This window comes from Bubalus kerabau, chromosome 3 (genome assembly GCF_029407905.1).
Source record: "Bubalus kerabau isolate K-KA32 ecotype Philippines breed swamp buffalo chromosome 3, PCC_UOA_SB_1v2, whole genome shotgun sequence".
Classification (NCBI taxonomy): Eukaryota; Metazoa; Chordata; class Mammalia; order Artiodactyla; family Bovidae; genus Bubalus; species Bubalus kerabau.
This window is the reverse complement of record NC_073626.1, coordinates 59,261,164-59,283,683: the sequence shown is the minus strand read 5'-3', so window position 1 is coordinate 59,283,683 and position 22,520 is coordinate 59,261,164. Positions and strand designations below refer to the sequence as shown.

Below are 22,520 nucleotides of genomic sequence, written 5' to 3'. Positions count from 1 at the left end.
TGAGAAAGTTAGGACCGAAAAGGATGATAGTTAAATTGTACTTGGCATTAGGGACATAAGCATTGACCTTAGTTTTTGCATGTTGAAGAAACGGCAAAATGAGAAGACAAAAATACGAAGTTAGTATTTATGCCTAATTATTATGATGTGCAATAATTCAGTATTATAATAAAATGTGTTAACACTTAAATGTGTTAAAATTAAAGTCTATCTCAAGTTGCATTTGATTAGAACAGCAAACGCTTATATACAAATGAAGGCTTCATATACTGTAAGATAACATGAAGATACCTATAACCTGGAGATCTGCTCACATCCTCAATATGCCCTGCCGTGCGTCCTCTTTTGGGCCAAAGGAAACTGCACCTTTGGGTCCTTCCTGTGGCCCCCTTGGCTCTCACAGATGCACAGCCCATGTATTGAGTCCCTAATTCTAAACTCTGGGACTTGTTTCTCATAAAAAATTTTTCCTAATAATCTTACCTGTGCATCATATTTTGTAACTTTTCTCCTAAAAATAGTTTTTAGATAATTTGAATAATTGGATTTACGAACATTTCAATTCTGAGTCCTCAGGTAATCCACTCCACTTCAGCTTTAACTGAAATCCACTACCTTAGGGTCTTCCCAAGTTCTTTACGTCATCTGAAGTTAGATTCTGTCTGGAAGCTCAGTAGTTCTTTTTTATTTTTTTTTGCTGAGAAGGCATGATTTATTTGAAAATTGTTTAATATAATCCAAATGGAGGAACAAAAGGTATTCTTCCTTTCCCTTTCAAGTCCTGTGGTACTAAAACACAATTTCTCCCCACCCTCACCCCACCCATCCCATCCCCACTCTCACCCAAAACTAAATTACCCCTATCAGAGAGATTAGGAAAATATACTAGTGATTTAAAAACATTTCACCTGCACAGTATTTCCATTTGGGCCCTATTTAATTTCTGAGTGTCATTTCCATTTCTGGTTCTGACACTATCTGTACTCTCTATATCCTCAAAGTAAGGGAGCATAACACTTCTCTGGGGAAATTGACTCAAAATAAACCTCCAAATGCAAATTCTCTGAAAAAATAACAGGATTATGCACTCAAAGAAAAAAAAGTTTTGATATTTCCTTTAGGCTAGCATCTCTTTTTCTCTTAGGATAGTCATATGGGAATTGAATGACTTATTTGGTTGGATTACAGTCTTTATCCTCATCACCATGATTATCGCTATTAAGTTTTTAGCGTACATTTTTATGATTCAATCTTGGAAATGGTTCTTAGAGTTTTCATGATCATTTATTTCCTTAATTGTTTCCTTTTTTTGGGCTTTTACGAGGACATTAGCTTTGTCCTTTCTTTTAACTGCCTGCAAATCAGGGCTTAAATTTTATTATCACGTAGCTGAGTGGAAAATTCCTCTCCCTGGACTCTTAGTGAGGCCACATAAGAAGCCTGAGGATGTGCTGTCTCATCGTAGAGCTAAGTCGCAGCCCAGGATCTGAGCCGGTTCTCCTCTTTGGCCACAAATTAGTGTAACAGCTCATAAAGACTTGGGCAAAAATCACCCTGCCTTTCCACTGTTTTGCCTCACTGTTTCCTTAGTGTGGCCCAAACTACAAACCAAACCTCATCTCCTCTTGTCTATCAGTTCTTCACCCTTGGCCTTCACCTTGTTCTGGTGGTTCCTTAGTTCTTACCATCAATCTCTAGCAGTTCCTGGGACGCTCTGAGCTAGCACGGGCCACTACAAACACATTTCTCATAGGGATCAATGGCATTTCCCAAGAAACAGGAAACTCCTTCACGGAGAACCGAAAAGGTAAAACACTGCTTTGAGTTTTCATGTATCCCAATCCATTTTTCTTCCATCATTCCTTCTTCCTTTCCTTCCATCAAGCAGAAGTTACTACATAGAGCTAAATGATGTCATCCTCAGAAGAAACTTCCCTGATGGCTCAGATGGTAAAGCATCTGCCTACAAGGCAGGAGACCTGGGTTCGATCCCTGGGTCGGGAAGATCCTCTGGAGAAGGAAATGGCAACCCACCCCAGTACTCTTGCCTGGAAAATCCCATGGACGGAGGAGCATGGTAGGCTATAGTTCATGGGGTTGCAAAGAGTCGGACGCGACTGAGCGACTTCACATCACATCAGAAGAAACAATTCCCAATTACCTAACTTCTAACTTACTCTGTGATTGGGTTACAGTTTCATCTGAAAGCAAAGGAAGATTTTTTGTTCTTTTAAAGGTCTTTTTATCCAGATAATTCTTGCCTAAAATGATGGGCGTTGGCAGAATGGAAATAAGCATAACACAACATTGCAAATCAACTACAATCCAACATGATAAAAATAAGTTAAATACATGAGAATGCTTTTTTTTTTTTTTTTTTTTTTTTTTTTTGTGTTTTAAAAAACAATATTGTTTTATTACTAACAGGAGTGGCCTGCCTGGGTAGGTGGGTGTGGCGGGCTCAGGGTATGTGGGGGCTGTGAAGAGCAGATAACTGAGAGGCTGGAAAGAAAGGGAGTGGGCCTGGAGGCCAGGCCCAAAGGCTCCTCCAATTTACTTCTGGGAAGAGGCAGACTTAATAAAGGATTCATGGCAAGCAATGGCCAGGCCACCAATAAGATTAAGAAATTCTTGAAAATCTAGCTGCCCATCGGAGTTGAGGTCTAATTTCTTCATCATGCGGTCAAGGACACCAGGGTCCTTCTGGTTCTTTGTGAAGGCACCCAGCTCTGAATTCATGAAGATCATAAACTCAGCCTTGGAGAGTTTGCTGTTGTTACCATCCCTTCCAGCATGCTTTTGGAAAACAGCAATCAGAGACTCGATGCATCGTTCAGTCTCCGTAGGGCTGGATACTTTTGCCATGTCGGAGAGGAGCGAGGAGCGCGGATGCGAGCGGGGAGCTGGGCGGCGGGCACTGGGCCGAGAATGCTTTAAAAAAGAATGAAAATAAGCAAGAAATAATCTCTCTTCTATCAGAGGCAGCAAAGCTGGCTCCCAATTCAAAGAGCAGAACTGGTCTTGTTATTAAGACTTAAAGAGTGCAACGCTTTTGTTACTTGGCTCTGAAAACACATGATGTGGACCATAAAAAATTTTTTTCGATGTTATTGTTTGCTTTTCAGATTGTAACTGTCATACAGAAATAATGCAAGGCTAAGCAAAGTCAAACCTAGGGTTCTGCAGGGTCAGTTCCAGAAGCAGAAGACATGTGGTGTTTTTATTCTGCCATTTCAGGGAGAGGTTCACAGGGAAGCCAAGGGCAGTACTTACTGTCTCTAGACATTATAAAGAGCTAAAGGCACAGGGCTAAAAGTTGAGAGTGAGAGATTAGCACTGATAACTAAGGAAAACGGCCATCTAATAGTCAACAGGAAGCTAGAAAACAGAGAATAGAACCAAAGCCATTCAACTAATTCTGCCATACGGGGTCTTCCCTGGCTGTGACTGCTTTTATCTGGGTGGCCGGTGCTGCATTGGCTCTTTGGCTTCAGCTTCTTAAAGGTGCCACTCAGCACCTGGTAGTTCTTCTGCAGTCAATTGGTGCTGCTGCATCATCAGCACATTTATCATTGTCCTAATCATCATCAAATCAGCAATTCTTTTTCTAGGATGCAAAGCAAATCCTAATTTGCCAGATCCCACGAGACCTAAACTTTCAGTTGGATTTGATAATATCTTGTTTCCTTAGAAGTTTGTCGAGATGGTTTTCTAGAGTTGATACTTTACAGGCTTTCCTGCAGTCTATTTTATATATCATCCACAGAATGTCTGCTACTGAAATCTGGGTACAAATACACCGTGTCCTACAAGCATAAGGAGAGTATGGAGAGAAGCCATGATATTTACTTGCCACAATCAGTTATTTGCGCTCATGCAGTGGGAGGTAAGGAAGATGCTTAGGGCAGCAATCCCCAATCTCTTTGGTACAAAGGACCGATTTTGTGGAAGACAGTTTTCCAGACTGCAGGGTGGGTGTAGACGGGGGAAATGGTTTCAGTTTTGCCCACCGCTCAACTCCTGCGGTGTGGCCCAGTTCCTAACAGACAGTGAACTGGTACCAGTTCATGGCTCGGGGGTTGGGGACCCCTGGGTAGCTGCTGCTGCTGCTAAGTCACTTCAGTCGTGTCTGACTCTGTGCGACCCCATAGACAGCAGCCCACAAGGCTACCCCGTCCCTGGGATTCTCCAGGCAAGAACACTGGAGTGGGTTGCTATTTCCTTCTCCAATGCAGGAAAAGTGAAAAGTGAAAGTGAAGTCGCGCAGTCGTGTCCGACTCTTAGCGACCCCATGGACTGCAGCCTACCAGGCTCCTCCGTCCATGGGATTTTCCAGGCAAGAGTACTGGAGTGGGTTGCCATTGCCTTCTCCAGACCCGTGGGTTAGGGGATAGGAAAACTGAAATATAGAAAAGTTCCTTCTACAACATGCAGCCTTTTCCAGGGGGGATAAAAGAAAGATAACTTGGCTCTAGTGGGAACTGTTTCCATATCTTATTACACCATTAAAAAGAACATAGAGTCCCAAAAGAACTTTTAGATCTCATTAGTTTTCTATTCAGTCCTGCCCATCAGTGGCATTAAAAGAGAGCTACACAGGGAACTTCCTGAACCTGATAAGGGTCAACTACAAAAAATCCACAACTAATACCATACATGATGGTGAAAGACCAGATGAGTTCACGCTAAGATTAGGAAATAGACAAGGATATCCATTCTTAACCACTTCTGTTCAATACTGTACTGAAGACAGGAAAATTAGGCAAGAGAAAGAAACAGAAGGGATCTAAGTTGAAAAGAAAAAAGACATGCACTTGTATACAGAAAATCCTAAGGAAGTTACTAAAAAAAAAAAAATACTAGAACTAACAAACATATAAGGTTATGGGGTACAAGATCAATATACAAATGTCAATATATTTCTATACACTGGCAATGAACAATGTGAAACTAAGAAAATTTCATTTACAGTAACATAAAAAAAGAATGAAATAGGAATAAATTTAACTAAATAAGTAAAAGATTTGTACACTGAAAACTTTTAAAACATCACTGGAAAAAATTAAAGAAGATCTAAATAAATGGAATCGACACCCTAGGTTCAAGGCTTTCAAGACTCAATATTGTTAAAGTGGTGGTACTCCTTAAATTGATCTACAGATTTGATATAATACATATCAAAATTTCAGCTGGACTTTTTGCAGACATTTCCTCACACTCCTCCCATTTCAAAACTTATTATGAAGTTATAGCAATCAAGACAGTGTGAAAAAAAAAAGAAAAAAAAAAAGACAGTGTGATAGTGGCATAAAGACAGACATTTAGATCGGCGGAACAAAACTGAGAATGCAAAAACAAACCCTCATGTGTATGGTCAACTGATTTTCTACAAAGGAGCTAACCAAGACAATTCAAAGGAACAACTAGATATCTACATACAAAAGAAGAATGAAGTTGGATTCTGACCTTGCATTATATAAAATCATTTCCTCAGAATGAATCAGAGACCTAAATACAAAAGTTAAAATTACAAAATTCTTAGAAGAAAATATAGGAATAAATCTTTGTGACCATAGATTGGGCAATAGTTTCTTAAATATGACACCCCAAAGCACAAACGACAACAACAGAAGATAAACTGGACATCATCAAAATTAAAAATTTTGTGCTTCACTTCAACAAAGTAAAAAGAGAACACACAGAATGGAACAAAATATTTGTAAATCACTTATCTGTTAAGGGACATGTACCAGAATACATAAAGAATTCTTAAAATTTAACAATAAAAATAAATAACCCAATTAAAAATAGGCAAAGGACTTTCTTCAGAGAAGATATACAGTGACCAACAAATGCATGAAAAGATGCTCAAGGACATTTGTCATTAAGGAAATGCAAATCAAAATCATAATGAGAAATCACTGCAGACTCACTAAGATGGCTATAATCAAAAATTTGGACAATCACAAGTGTCAGCAAGGATGTGGAAAAATTAGAACCCTTATTCTCTGTGAGTGGAAATGTAAAATGATGCAGTCTTCTGAAAGACCGTCTCAGTTCCAAAAAAAAATTAAACGTAAGACTTACTATATAATCTGGCAATTCTAGTTGAAAATACACATTCACACAAAAACCTGTACACTAATATTCATAATAGCTAAAAAGTGGAAATAATTTAAATGTCCTGATGAATGGATAAGCAAAATGTAGCATATCCAGAAACGGAATATTATTTGGCTGTAAAAAGAATGAGTATGACTGAAACTTGAAAGCATTATTCTGAGTGAAAGAAGCCAGACACTGAAGGCCACTTCTTGTATGATTCCATTTATATAAAACGTCCACAGTAGGCAAATCCATAGGGATAGGAATTTGATTAGTAGTTGTTTGGAGAAGGGACACTGGGAAGTGACTATTAACAGGTATGCAGTCTCTCTGGGCTGGTAAAAATGTTCTGGAATTTTGGCTGACAATTGTACAACTTTGTGAATATACTAAAAACACTAAACTGTATGCTCTGAAATGGTAAATTTTTTGTTATGTGCATTACATCTCAATAAACCTATTATAAAAAGGAAACAAAAAAGAGAGAGAGAGGGAATGGATGAAAGGAGGGAAGGAGGGAAGAAGAAAAATAAAGAGAGCTCTATAGATAGTAATCTGTGATGCTTAGGTCACCATCATCCTTGACAGCTTGAACGCTGTCAGGTATTTAGATTTATTAGATTGTCTTTAGTTGTGCTTTTTCTTTCTCTCATTCTTTCTTTTTTAATATTGAGGTTTCAGTCCAAGTCATCCAGCCAAATAGATTCTCAAACATGTGTTTCCAACATATCCGAGTCCCTGGCTAAATGATCTGGATTCAGCTAAGAAATCGTGACCCAATTCATTTTAGCTACAGATTAACAAGCACAGGGGCCTCAAGAGAATAAGTCCCCTTTAGTGCCAGGTTAATTATAATGGTGACTGTAGCCATGAAATTAAAAGATGCTTGCTCCTTGGTAGAAAAGTTATGACCAACCTAGATAGCATAATGAAAAGCAGAGACATTACTTTGCCAAAGTTCCATCTAGTCAAAGCTATGGTTTTTCCAGTCATCATTTATGGATGTGACAGTGGACTATAAAGAAAGCTGAGCACTGAAGAATTGATGCTTTTGAACTGTGGTGTTGGAGAAGACTCTTGAGAGTCCCTTGGACTGCAAGGAGATTCAACCAGTCCATCCTAAAGGAAATCAGTCCTGAATATTCCTTGGGAGGACTGATGCTGAAGCTGAAACTCCAATACTCTGACCACCTGATGTGAAGATTGATTCATCTGAAAAGACCCTGATGCTGGGAAAGACTGAAGGTGGGAGAAAACGGGCACGACAGAGGATAAGGTTGTTGGCTGGCATCACCAACTCAAGGGACAAGAGTTTGAGTAAACTCCGGGAGTTGGTGATGGACAGGGAAGCCTGGCGTGCTGTAGTCCATGAGGTCACAAACAGTCAGAAACGACTGAGCAACTGAACTGAACTGAATAATAATAATCAGTATAAAAGTTAGAATGAATAACAAGTGAAATGAAACACACAGGCATTCAAACATATCTTGAGGAATACCCCTTTATATCACCATATTAAGAGTTCAGTTTAGTCACTCAGTCATGTCTGACTGTGACCCCTAGACCGCTGCACGCCAGGCCTCCCTGTCCATCACCAACTCCCGGAATTTACCCAAACTCATGTCCATTGAGTCGGCGATGCCATCCAGCGATCTCACCCTCTGTCGTCCCCTTCTCCTCCTGCCTTCAATCTTTCCCAGCATCAGGGTCTTTTCAAAGGAGTCAGCTCTTTGCATCAGTTGGCCAAAGTACTGGAGTTTCAGCTTCAGAATCAGTCCTTCCAATGAACACTCAGGACTGATCTCCTTTAGGATGGACTAGTCGGATCTCCTTGCAGTCCAAGGGACTCTCAAGAGTCTTAGGAATATAAAAAAGGAGGTGTTCCTGTAGAGTGATTTTGGGTGGTTATGCAGCACCCTTTTGAATTGCTCAGACTGCTTAATAGCATTGCCTTCAGCAATTGTCACAACGTCCTTTTGGGCGGCAAGCATTGCGCTCATAGTGCTGTACAACTGCAGGTCAACCAAGGGACACAAGGCTATCGCAAGTCTAGAGGACACATATGCATGAAGTTCAGATGGCCCATCTAACAACGCGTCATCCTCACCTGACCCAAGCGGCATCTTCTTGCACTGATCATGTCTCTAACCCATGATGGTTCTGAGTTCCTGTTACTCTGGATTTTCCGAGTGTATCTGCCATTTCCTAAACAGATGGTCAGTATCACACTGTATCACTGTTTTTGATGGTAACAGAAATCACATAGCTAACACTTCCTGAAGAAACTGGATTAGATATTGAAAATTGGACCCTGGGCTTTTTTAAAATTTGATTTCCTGTTTCATTTCCAGAAAGTCACAGGAATATTGACAGTCTATCAAGGGTATTTTGAAATAGATTAAAATCTACATTTGTTACCTGACATATACTCTGAACATTTTAGAAGGACCTATGGGACAAGACATGCTTCTTTTTGATAGCAAAAACAGAGAGGCCAAGAGTACAGCATGGCTTATACATTCTGGGGCTCAGTTTCCTGTGTAAAATAAAAGTTAGGACGAACTCACCTCTTAGGTCCCATGCAGCTCTTTGATTTGGTCATTGTGATGGTGATTTTCTCTGGTCAGCTCAAAACCTAGGCAGGAATACCTGTGTAGGGATAGCATTCAGCTTATTTACCGGTATAGTCCCCATGCTTAGCACACTGCCTGGCACACAGCACGTGCTTAAAAATATCCTTTGAGTAAACACACATCTGCAGTATTTTGTTTTATAAAATTTTCTCTGACTGCAAAGCACTACAGTTGAAGGTGAATTTAACATAACAACCTCTCCCAGGAATATATCTGTTGTGTTGCTAATGTGTTGTTTTTTTTTTTTCCTCCAGATTTCTTTCATTCCTAATTACTCTGACTGACCATTCACAAAAGGGTATTAAGCTTTGAAGATTTCCAAACCCCTCTGGTGAGGGAATGTCTATAAGTGTTCATATGTTTCTCACCAAATTTTAAAAGGTTATTCGTATCTGCAGTATTTTTTGGCATTTTAACGAATAATAACATATTCATATTACATCAACACTTACTTCATTGTTTTTCCTTTAAAAATTCTTTTTTAAAAATGTCAACATCTTCCCTGGCTTTATTTCGTTCATTAGTTACCAGTGCTGACTCTTTTTTCTAGCCAGTCTTCCTCCAGAAAACTTAGAGGAAGGAGATGACCTATTTGTCTTTGATTTTTGCTTCCAAAGATGCTCCACCAAAGAACAGAAACTCCTTATAGAATGCATACGCTTCAGGGGCATCTGGCTCTGTCTTTAACTTGACAAAAATAAAATAATAAAGTTACGTTTTTCCTTCACACATTTAAAAGCCAGAAATAGATTCAGACGTACAGTTTTCAATCCATGTGCCAACCTAGCAAGCCGAGCGAAGCAGACGGCAGCAAGCAGGGCCACCTCCAGCCACCCTCGCCCACGCTCTGCCCCCCTCCCAGGGCCCAGCCGCCCGCAGCCCAGCCCCGAGCCCACCAGCTGCTCCCGTGGCAGCTGCACACTCGTCTCTGGGGCTGTTCCTGGGAGTCCTTAAAACCAGAGCATCATGGCATGACTGTGGACCAGCTCCTCTGACACCAATGCATTTCTGAAGATTATTTACTCTCCAGGCTCTTCACACTTAACCATCAAGAATGGACTGGGGATGCCCCGGACAGCTGACTGTCTGCTGTGATGTCTCGTGCTCAGTCAGTCTCCTTTGAGAACAGAAGTCAAGGACATGTTCTAGGTTCCCAGAGAGATGGGCCCGATATGTGCCTGGGGACATCTATTACTGTGTTTTCACCCTTCAAGGAAGGAAACCTCCCAGGCTTCTGAGAATTTAGAGCCCAGTAGTGTAACATGGTTTTAACTAACAACATACATGATTCACATTTTTTCCTTCGAAAATATAAAATCAGTTCTATTAAGTCTGTTATCACACGAGTTACTGAGTGATAATTCTGGCCTGAGCTGGGCAGATCAGTCTTCCTCACTTGAGTTTGAAATCAAGACAAAATGTTCCTCTCAGTCTGTCCTGGTTTCTCCAACAGAAAAGATGCACCAAGGAACTGTGGATCAACAGTGCTTGGGGCTGTGCACCCTGAGTCAATAAAAATACCTGCAAAAAAAGAGGAAAGAGAAATCTATAGAGAGAAGAGCAGAGAGGAGAAAGACAGCACGCTCCCCAGCTTCCTCCCGGCTCCCTGGTTTTTGGTTCTAGTCCCTCAGGAGGCAGGGCTGCCTCCACCCTTGGCACACTTCTCTTAAATGCAATGTTAAATCTGTTGTTTAGTCACAAAGTCATGTCTGACTCTTGGCGACCCCATGGCCTGGAGACCACAACGTTAACAGTCGTTCCTAAAATATTGACTCCACAATTTTCTGGCAACAAAGCACAATTATAGTCCTTTTTATCCAATTCAATTATTCAAACTCTCCACAATTTTACAATATAGACATAATGCTACAATATATCTAAATAGAAAACGGTATGTTTTTGGTTAAGAATGATACAGAGCATCACTTGCAGGTGTGCTAACCTACCAAATCGCACCTCCTCAAAAAAAAAACCACTTAATTCACCAAATATTTATTGGGCAGCTGCTAGCGACTCCATACCAGGTCAAAGGTTGGAGGCTTGAAAACCATTCAGACACAGGGCCTGCCTCCTAGGAGCTCTGGATCTGCTGCTGCTGCTGCCAAGTCGCTTCAGTCGTGTCTGACTCTGTGCGACCCCAGAGACGGCGGCCCATCAGGCTCCCCCATCCCTGGGATTCTCCAGGCAAGAACACTGGAGTGGGTTGCCATTTCCTTCTCCAATGCATGAAAGGGAAAAGTGAAAGTGAACTCGCGACCCCATGGACTGCAGCCTACCAGGCTCCTCCGTCCATGGGATTTTCCAGGCAAGAGTACTGGAGTGGGGTGCCACTGCCTTCTCCATTAGTATTCAGCAGACAGACAAAAAATATTCATAATGCAATATACCAGAAGAACTAAAGGTAGGTGGATTTTCCCTGAAATTATCATGAACACATATTTTCAGTTTAATTTATTATATTTTACCTATCAAATGTAGCAACTAAACTCCTAAAATCTGAATTAAGAATAACAAAAGACCATTAGCTTCTAATTTAACTTCAAAATGCTTTTTAAAATTTCACAAAATATAATTTTAAGTGAACTGCTGCTGCTAAGTCGCTTCAGTCAAGTAAGTTAAATAAGTGTGAGTAAGTTAAATAAGTTAAATAAATGTGGTACATTTCCCTGAGGCACACTGGAGAAAGGATTCATTCTCGTTTAACACTGTTTTCAGTGAACACCTCAGTGTTAAACAATGATAATCCTAGTTTGCAGATTTTATTGATTCATATTTCAAGAAGCTAAGCATGAGCATCAGCTACAAAAATCTCAATGTTTAGGGTTTGACCAAAATTCTTTCAAAGATGTTGGATGAGTGTTGTAGAGTTCTCAATGAGGAATAAACAGCATCTTCCAAGATGTTTAATATCCAACCAGATGACATAGATTACACACAATTTAACTTCCCTCCTCTGATTGTACAGAATGACCAACTTTGATATGAAGTTGAACTTTTTAACCAGGCTATGTTGACAGTAAAGCAAAGTCCTATTTGTCAAAATTCATCTAGACATTGTCAAAGTCCAGTTATAATATGTTATTTTCAAAGATTAAAGTCTAGAAATCTTTATATTAATATTTTTACCACTTTTATGTACTTTTATATTGATTATGCATTGAGGATCATATGTTACACTTTTAAGTTAATTTGGTGTTTGGAATAGAACTGATAAAAGTAACATCTAACTATAAATTAACACATACTTAATACATAATATTTGCATAATACAGATGAATATTTTCTGACCTAACCCACAAAGCCATTTTATTGCTAGAGTCATATCTTTATTTTTATAATAATTTTTTTTAGACCTTTACTTGCTCTCTCAGCAGAAGGTTTAACATAGACTCTCCTCAAATTGTCTGAGACCTCAGGACTTAGTCCAAAGGAAGACAAGGGTGAATTGTGTTTCCAATTCTAGGTCTAGAGGGAAAACTCTGAATTTTTTCACTCGTACATAGTCCATTCTGCAATAATGCCTTTGCTGGTTTTGGCCCCTGCCCAGCCACAGTGAGGCCTTGACCTAGGGATCTGTAGTTACAGTTCTGTTCAAGTCCTTCACATACTCCTCAGTAGGTAACCATCTTCCCCTAATGGACAGAATTGGGCCAGGGTGGCTGGGTCCCAAGGACTACATTAAATTAACAGTCTTTGGCACAGTGAAGGAAATCACCACAAAACAAAAAGGCAGCCTACTGAACGGGACAAGATAATTTCAAACACTATATCCAGTAAGGAGTTAACATCTTAAATAATTCATATAACTCAACGTTAAAAAACAAACACCAGACTGGGCAAAGGATCTGAGTTGACATTTTTCCAAAGAAGACATACAGATGGCCAACAGTCACCTGAAAAGATGCTCAATATCACTAATGATCAGGGAAATGCAAATCAAAAGCAAAATGAGATACCACCTCACACCTGTCAGAATGGCTATCGTTAAAAAGAACACAAATAACAAGTGCTGATGAGGATGAGGAGAAAAGGGAAACCCCATGTGCTGTTGGTGGGCTTGTAAGTTGGTGCAGCCACTATGGAACACAGTGAGGAGGTTCCTCAAAAAAATAAAAAATAAAACTACCATACAATCCAGAAACTCCAATCCTGGGTATTTACCCCAAGAAAAAAAAAAACTAGAACAAAAAAAAAAACTAAAAAAAAACAAAGAAAACAAAGATACTAATTCTATAAGAAATACACACACTAACGTTCATAGCAGCATTATTTAAAACAGTCAAGATATGAAAGCAACCTAAGTATCCATTGACAACTGAATGGATAAAGATGTGGTATGTTTACAATGGAATACTACTTAGCCACAAAAAATGAAATCACCTGTGATAACATGGATGAATCTAGATGGTACCACGCTAAGTGACATAAGTCAGAGAAAAGCAAGTACTGTATGATCTCATTTTTACGTGTAATCTGAAAAACAAACTGGAAACGGACTCATAGGTACAGAGAACAAACTAGATGGTTGCCAGAAGGGAGGGGAGGTGGGCAACATAGGTGAAGGGGATTAAGCGGTAAAAGCCTCTAGCTATAAAATAAACAAGTCACAGAGATGTAATATACAGCATAAGGAATACGGTCAATAATATGGCAATAACTTCATACGGAAACAGACGGTTACTAGACTTAACAAGGGGATCATTTTGTAATGTATGCAAATGTCAAACCACTATGCAGTATGCCTGTTACAGTACACTATGTAATATTATATGTTAATTATACAATTAACAAAGACTATTCAATTTTGCTTTAGAAAATAAGAGAAATGAACGCACAGGGAGAAAAGTAAAATGAAGAATTAAGGCAAATAGCTTATGAGACAGGCAAGTTTTATAAAATATGTAAGATAAGTCAGTAACTTGAGATGTTAGATATACATAAAGTAAGTATAACGCTTAAATAATGAACTATAATGAACATACCTGGAAACAGATGGAAAGAGCAAGAAATACTTAATAGTCACAATACGCTAAATATGTATGAGGCCGTGAATCATCAAACACCCATGGCATGCTTAAGATACAGGGGGCACATGAGGAGTTCACTATTTGCGAGGTTTTAATTCGGCCGACCATTGGCTCCTCATATCCTCTGCACAATGGACACAAGATTAAATCCATGACTGCTGACCAGGCTAATTACAGCGCAGCTGTCAGCCAGAGGCACTTGGTCCCAAGCCCGTAGAGCAAGTGTGCGTTTTGACTCCAGGCACCTTCTATGAATTGGGTCACTTTGTTCACATCTCAACTCTGGTCCATACCCTTATCAAGGAAGATATGGACGGGACTGAGTATTCAGGCAGTGTCATCTTATGAGACCCCTACATCATACCTAAAATGTGCTAACCTACTCCATCTGTTTCACCTTGCTTCTTGCTGTGTTTTCAATTGATTTAATAAGCCATGTGATTCAAGCATCTCGTTTTGGTCTATAAGCCCTTCTGCTTTGTGAGCTCTTGGACAGCGTGCCTGCTGTTATACTTATAGGCTTCCGTTGTAGCAAGGTAATTTCCCACACAACAATAATATTTACAAGTTTTTAGCCTGGATAATAAATGGCATCATCTTGTAGACTTTTATAGCCACTTGCTCATTTATCCTACATCATGTTTGTGACATACTCCCATGGAAGTTGTAGATCTATTTATTTTCACAGCTATATCCACTATATGAATATATCATAACATGCTCATAAATTCTTATTGATATAATGTAGGTTGTTTCCAGTTTTTAAATACAGCACCCAGTGATGCTGTGATTATTCCTGGGCACATGGAAGAGAGTCGCTCTGAGAATACACCTGGGAGTGCAAATTCTGGGTCAAAGAATTTGCACACCTTTAACTTGATTAAGTATTGCCAAACTTCTCTCCAAGATGATTGTATCAAGTTATACCCTTACCAGAAGAATATGAGTCCCTATGCTCTTAACCCTAGCCAACATTTGGTGTTGTCAGACTTACACACTTTGCTGATCTAATGAATCAACGGACAAACTCTGGTTACAAGTAATAATTCTGGCAATTTAAAAGCCTTGTGGCATTTCCTCATGAGAAAAAAAAATCTGGACACATTTTGTGTCATATTTTTGGACTTTCCTATCCTTTGTTTAAGGCCAAGTAAAGTTTCCTCTTTATTTTTCTAACTCTGTGAATACCAAAGGAAAAACAACTCTGCAACAGAATTTGTCTTTTTTTTTTTTTTTCTCCATAGGGATTAGGGTTTGGAAGAATACCATGTTGGCTGTTTTATATCACAAAAATAACCCTCTGATTATAAAGGAGCACAAGAAAAAGAACTTAGCAGCACCCATGCAAATCAGTCATTGCTAAGTACCTGACATAATGATGGTGGGTCAGTAGCTGGACAACTATTACTCATAGGCTGAGAATGCACTCATTTAAAAAATTCTAGAAAGTTGCTCCTTGCCCCAGAATATATACCCAAGAGGCTTGTTCCATACCTTAAATCTGACTATTAGAAATTAATTGTACTGGGGTCGAATTTTTTTCATATTTAAGGAACTCCCAAAAAAATCTCCAAAAATAATTAGTACTTATATATTATCATCACCTTATTTGTCATATTTTTTTCAAAACCACAAAGGAAATGGGATATAGGACCTACAAGCACTATTGGGTACAAGATAGAAGCCATCCTCAATTTACTCCTCTCCCTAATCCAGCCATTTGGACAGGCGAGTCTGTGTTCTTCATTTCTTGCTTAAACCTTTTGGATGACTTCACAAGAGCCCCAGCAGTGTTCTCAAAGTGTGGTCGAGGGGTCCCTTTTGACTTCAGATGCCCTGCTAAGTCGTTTCAGTCGTGTCCGACTCTGTGCGACCCCATAGACGGCAGCCCACCAGGCCCCGCAGTCCCTGGGATTCTCTAGGCAAGAACACTGTTTAAAAAATGCAGATTCCTGAGTCCCAGGCCTTACACTCAGAGTGTAAAGCCCTAGAATCTGTGTTTTCAACAAATTACCCAGTTTGATTAAAAAGAAAACTCTTTTATAATTGATATGGATAGCTCACATTAAGTACTGAAATCATAAATATTTAATGATTTAATAAATAATTACAAAGTGAACAGCCACATAACCACAGCCTAAAACAAGAAAGACAGCCTCACCCGAACTTCAGAAGTACAATGCTCCCTTTCCAATCACCTCCCTCTTCCCTAACTGGAACTACTCTTCCGAAGGTTAGCACTCCTACTTTGATTCTTGTACTCAGTGAAGCTGAGGACTACAGCAACAGGATAAAGTGCACACTGCTTAGAGTATCATGTGAAGACGCTGCATAATTTGTTCTCTGCAACCTCATCTTCTGCCTCTGTCCTCTTCGCATTTCATTCTGAAGTCACTTGGAATCAGTTAGGTTTCATTGTACAGTTATTGCCCTAATTCATTGCTCTTGTTTCCTGCTGTTTCTCTGCCTCAGTACTTGCTGGGGAGTGCCTGTACTTCCTGAGTCTTTCTATTAAATTCATCCTTCAAGACCTGCTCCTCTGTCACTTTTGCGTAAGCCTCTCCTGACTTTCAACCCTGTGCCTCATCCGAGGCAGAACCTCACTCCTTCCACTGTGTGACTGAGAACATCTTACAATGTAGAATGACTGTTCTTTTACATGTCTATTCCCCTTCTTAGACCAGGAATTAGGGCAGAGGTTTATTTGCATATTTTTAAAACTCTCTTTGGTATATAGTACAGACTTCAGTAGATGATCAATTGTTGCTCAAACAATCTCCAAGTATGCACATCTTTGGAAAAGTGGCACACTGCACAGTTAATGCCTCCAGGTATATTTGGATTAGATTATACTCTTCCTTTGCTATTCTTGTTGCTCAGTTGCTCAGTTGTGTCCGACTCTTTGCAACCCCATGAACTGCAGCACGCCAGGCTTCCCTGTCTTTCACTATCTCCTAAAGTTTGCTCAAACTCATGTTCATTGAGTTGATGATGCCATCCAAATATCTTAACCCCTGTCACCCTCTTCTCCTCCCACCCTGTGTTTCCCAGAATCAGGGTCTTTTTCAATGAGTTGGCTTTTCATGTCAAGTGGCCAAAGTATTGGAGCTTCAGCTTCAGCATCAGTCCTTCCAATGAATATTCAGGGTTGATTTCCTTTAGGACTGATTGGTTTGATTTCCTTGCTGTCCAAGGGATGCTCAAACCCCCATCTTCTGCATCTCCTGCATTGCAGGCAGATTCTATAGCCACTGAGCCATCCACTCGTCAGGAAACAAACCAAGCTCAGACCTCAGGAGAACCCCGGGAGCCTGAGATGGGGGTGGGGGGTGGTGGTGGTGAAAGCAAGCGAAGGAAGCGGAATGAAATGCAAAGTGGGGCAAGTGGGGGAGCCAGAATGATGTCTAGACCTCAGGGTGGGGTAGGCCATGCAGAGAAAGGAGTGGTCATGCTGCTCCAGGCGGCAGCGGGGAACCAGCCTCACCAGGGCCTTCCTTTCTTCCTCGGACAAGACACCTAGCTGTCAGGCTGCCGTGCGGCGTGGAAAGCCCAGACTACTCTGACTTCTTTACAACATCTTGTCCTGCCTCTAATCGCCCCCCTCCACTGTTCATCTGCTTCTGCGCATCCATTCTTGCATGAAAAATGCCACCTTTTAAGTAACCTGCCTATTTCTTGACCTTAGCATACAGGGAAGGTGGAGCATTCCATCCTTCAAACCTCCTGCCCATCCACAGTATGTGCGAGGAGGAGTGGAGGGCGACCACGAGGGACAGAGGGGCCTTGTGCAGCTGCCCTGGCGTGCAGAGGGTCTCGATCGTACGCATCTGGGCAGCCTGCCACGGGGACCTTCTCAGCAATGTAAATAGTCCTTACGCAAATGATCCACGACTGTTAGGCAAACTGAGAGGCTGGAAGGACAGGCGTGAGAATGACTCAAAGTGCATATAATCCAGAAAAGATACTGTCAGACAAAATGCAGATCTGTTATATCAGAAAGTAGTCTGAAAGGGAGCCAATACTGCCAGTTTGATCCCTGGGACAGGAGTAGGAGTGGCTTTGAGTATAGACAGGGTCAAGGTCAGTGTGGAGGCAGCACTCTTGGGAGATGGTTGCTTGTGAAATGAAGGAAGAGTGGAGTCCTGAGAATGGCAGACTTAGGGAGACTGGGCTCCTCTTTCCTCCCCTAAAGGACCACACAGTCTGCAGAAGGGGCCCAGCAGTACTGCACCAGTACTGTGGCTGCAGGGCCCAGTTCACTGCAACAAAACAGGGGCAGTGAGACACGGGGACACCAGGGGCTGCCCAGAAGCCAATTTTGTCCGTTTGGCTGTGGAAGCCCAGCGGAAGAATTACAAAAGTCCCAAAACTGCATACGTTCCTGGAGTAGGGGGCACCTTCAAGAAGGTACAAGTTTATACCTGCCTTAATGATTAATCAGAAAAAGAGGTATGACTGTAACATCAGATTAAAGCTGCTCCTAATGTTATAAATATATAAATGGTATACACACACACACACACACACATATATATATATGGCTTCCCTCGTAGCTCAGTTAGTAAAGAATCTGCCTGCAATGCAGAAGACTGGGTTCGATTTGATTCCTGGATTGGGAAGATCCCCTGGAGAAGAAAATGGCAACCCACTCCAGTATTCTTGCCTGGAGAATCCCAAAGACAGAGGAGCCTGGAAGGCTACAGTCCATGGGGCCACAAGAGTTGGGCACAACTTAGCGACTAAACCACCATACGCACACACACACACATATACACATATATATATATATACTAGATTGGGCTTCCTCAGTGGCTCAGAATATATATCATACATTCACATCTCACACATGGTAGGCTCTCAATATACAGTTCAGTATAGACAACTAATATCATACGAAGTGCTCCATACATACATGTTCACTGAATAAGTTCCTGATTTTTGTGCTCTTTTCAAATAGATAAACTAAGAATTTTGTTTTCATTTTTATTTCATTGTAAACTGCTTCTGAAGCAAGATCTTTTTACACAAATAACATTGCAATGTTCCCTCTGATTCTTAAAGTTAATGCATGTTTACTGTTGAAGGTTTTGATTAAAAGAAAGATAAAAAATGATCTATAATACCATCATCTAGAGATAACTGCTGCTAAGATTTGGTAAATTTCCTTTCACATTTAGCTAGAGTGATTATAGTTCATTCAGTTTTGTCCTATTTTGACTACTACTATTGTATCATGATCATTTCCCAAGGTTAAGTTCAGTTCAGTTCAGTAGCTCAGTCGTGTCCAACTCCTTGCAACCCCATGAATCACAGCATGCCAGGCCTCCCTGTCCATCACCAACTCCCGGAGTTCACCCAAACCCACGTCCATCAAGTCGGTGATGCCATCCAGCCATCTCATCCTCTATCGTCCCCTTCTCCTCCTGCCCCCAATCCCTCCCAGCATCACAGTCTTTTCCAATGAGTCAACTCTTCTCATGAGGTGGCCAGAGTACTGGAGTTTCAGCTTTAGCATCATTCCTTCCAAAGAAATCCCAGGGCTGATCTCCTTCAGAATGGACTGGTTGGATCTCCTTGCAGTCCAAGGGACTCTCAAGAGTCTTCTCCAACACCACAGTTCAAAAGCATCAATTCTTCGGTGCTCAGCTTTCTTCACAGTCCAACTCTCACATCCATACATGACCACAGGAAAAACCATAGCCTTGACTAGACGGACCTTTGTTGGCAAAGTAATGTCTCTGCTTTTCAATATGCTATCTAGGTTGGTCATAACTTTTCTTCCAAGGAGTAAGCATCTTTTAATTTCATGGCTGTAGTCACCATCTGCAGTGATTTTGGAGCCCAAAAAAATAAAGCCTGACACTGTTTCCACTGTTTCCCCATCTATTTCCCATGAAGTGATGGGACCAGATGCCATGATCTTAGTTTTCTGAATGTTGAGTTTTAAGCCAACTTTTTCACTCTCCTCTTTCACCTTCATCAAGAGGCTTTTGAGTTCCTCTTCACTTTCTGCCATAAGGGTGGTGTCATCTGCATATCTGAGGTTATTGATATTTCTCCTGGCAATCTTGATTCCAGCTTGTGCTTCTTCCAGCCCAGCGTTTCTCATGATGTACTCTGCATATAAGTTAAATAAGCAGGGGACCTAACAGAAGCAGAAGATATTAAGAAGAGGTGGCAAGAATACACAGAAGAACTGTACAAAAAAGATCTTCACGACCCAGATAAGCACGATGGTGTGATCACTCACCTAGAGCCAGACATCCTGGAATGTGAAGTCAAGTGGGCCTTAGAAAGCATCACTACGGACAAAGCTAGTGGAGGTGATGGAATTCCAGTTGAGCTATTTCAAATCCTAAAACATGATGCTGTAAAAGTGTTGCACTCAATATGCCAGCACATTTGGAAAACTCAGCAGTGGCCACAGGACTGGAAAAGGTCAGTTTTCATTCCAATCCCAAAGAAAGGCAATGCCAAAGAATGTTCAAACTACCACACAATTGCACTCATTTCACACGCTAGTAAAGTAATGCTCAAAATTCTCCAAGCCAGGCTTCAGCAATATATGGACCGTGAACTTCCAGATGTTCAAGCTGGTTTTAGAAAAGGCAGAGGAACCAGAGATCAAATTGCCAACAGCCGCTGGGTCGTTGAAAAAGCAAGAGAGTTCCAGAAAAACATCTATTTCTGCTTTATTGACTATGCCAAAGCCTTTGACTGTGTGGATCACAATAAACTGTGGAAAATTCTGAAAGAGATGGGAATACCAGATCACCTCACCTGTCTCTTGAGAAATTTGTATGCAGGTCAGGAAGCAACAGTTAGAACTGGACATGGAACCACAGACTGGTTCCCAAGGTTATTAAATATTAATTAAACGTATTCCATCACATTGATGTACTATAATTTAATCAATTCATCATCTCAAGTGTCTTGGTTTTTCAATTTCGTAAATAAAGTTGTGATAAATATCTTCTTAAATGTTTATAAACTTGGATAATACCCTAGAAATGAATCTGTTGGATCTACTTGTATGAATACTTTGAAACTCTTGGCTCAATTTGCCAAGTTACTCTTCTAATGTTTGTTTACCTTTGGACCAGTAATTTACATACGAACTCCTAAACTTACCAGTACCAGAAGTATTTGGAAAATTGTATTTAAGAAATAGATTTATGGTTGGAAAAAACTCACACTCTGTCGCTATTAGAGACTCCTGTTACAGTACAAAATGAAAAAAAAAAGGCAGAGCTAATTTCTATTATTAAGAAGTCAAGGTCTTTACCATTATTGACTCCCATATACTATTGCCAATCCTGGGCAGGCAGATGAGTCATGATGTATAAATCCCAGTAAGACAACAATAAAATTCAAACTGTAACTTGGCAATTGTATGTGAACATGATTTGCTTTTACTAAGTCTCTTATTGTACAGTACATGCGTTGTCCTTTCCAAGCGTCTGCTCCTAGAAGGCAGTGTTGAGTAATTTGCTGTGAGAATTAGCCCAACTTATTAATATTAACACGCTCGATGTCCTCATATCTGAACCACAGTGTAGTGAAAGCACTTGGCGCAGAGGGTGCTTTTTGAACCCATTCTGCTTTTCTTTCCTTTTCCTGATATGCACTTCTACGTGACGTGCACTTGCGTCTGATACGTTCACCACCTCTTCTAATCCAACTTAAAGGGAACGAACGCATAGGCTCTCTGCAAGTCAAGAGAGCAGGACACCGGCTCTTTCTCTGCCCCTTCTTCCTGCAGATCTACCCCCTATACTCCATCCATCCCATCCCAGGTCGAGAGCATACCAATATGGTGAGCTCAGAGGAATTTATGTTGGGGTGATCCCTTTTCTGTCTCTTCTTTTTTCTCCTTCAGGAGAGTTATGGATTTGGGTACTTTCTCCTTGGTATTTCACTTCTTCAAAGAGTTATGTCCCCTTTAGTTAACTTCTCACAAGTGCACTTATCTCCTTTTTGTCTCATCTCCTCCCACTTTCTTTCAACACTTGCCCATTTACTTCAAGAAAGTTCTCTTTATTTACATGCTCTTTTCCTATTCCTTTACTCCGCGTCTTGGTTAATGAGCCATACACCTTTGTTAAGGGAACAAACAAAATCTTCCATCCACTCTCATGAAGGATGCTTTAAAAGGGGGACTTGAACTGGTGGGTTGTTTACCTGCACAGCGTAGACCTGACGAGACAAGTGCAGAGACAAGGTGGGAGAGTGAGCACAGACTTGCTGTCAATCTCAGCAAACCGGGTGGAGAAGAGCAAAAGCCAAACACGGGATTGTGAGGAACAAGAACAAGAATGAAGTGTGCAAATGGAAGATGGTCTGGATTAATGTCAGAGGCTGAGCAGAGTATTTTTTTTGCCTACTCTCCACTTTGCCTTGTGTAGCTAGCTGAGAGTTATTAACGGCCAGTGCTTTAGTCCATTCAGGCTGCTACGACAAAAAGTACCATAGACATGATGGCTTAAAAAACAAACATTTATTTCTCACAGTCTGGAATCTGGGAAATATAAGATCAAGACACTGGCAGATGATTCTGTGTGTGGGGACGGGCCACTTCCTGGTTCATATATGGTTGTCTTCTCACTATGCCCTCACATAATGGCAGGGTCAAGAGAGCGCTCAGCAGTCTTGTTTATAAGAACACTAATCCCATTCATGAAGGCCTCACCCTTGTGACCTAATCATCTCCCCGTGGCTCACCTTCTAATAGCATCGCTCTGGAGGATGGCATTTC

General features: G+C 40.8%; 1 protein-coding gene across 1 annotated transcript; it reads right to left on the bottom strand.

The window, feature by feature from the left end:
* Window positions 1-2,378: 2,378 nt before the first annotated feature.
* LOC129646147 (protein S100-A11-like) lies at window positions 2,379-8,260 on the bottom strand. The gene is made up of 2 exons (XM_055571924.1): window positions 8,213-8,260; window positions 2,379-2,931 (listed from the first exon to the last, which is right to left on the bottom strand). Exons 1-2 carry the CDS (start codon window positions 8,243-8,245, stop codon window positions 2,554-2,556), a joined length of 411 nt encoding a protein of 136 aa, XP_055427899.1. The 5' UTR covers window positions 8,246-8,260; the 3' UTR covers window positions 2,379-2,553.
* Window positions 8,261-22,520: the final 14,260 nt, after the last annotated feature.

What these genes read in the sequence shown, in the direction of transcription:
- LOC129646147 (XM_055571924.1), bottom strand. Translation starts at nt 8,245, where the DNA reads ATGATCAGTGCAAGAAGATGCCGCTTGGGTCAG. An exon ending in GAAGATGCCGCTTGGGTCAG is followed by an intron (nt 2,932 to 8,212) that starts GTGAGGATGACG and finishes TCTTTTTTAAAG; the next exon opens with CATTCTCGGCCCAGTGCCCG.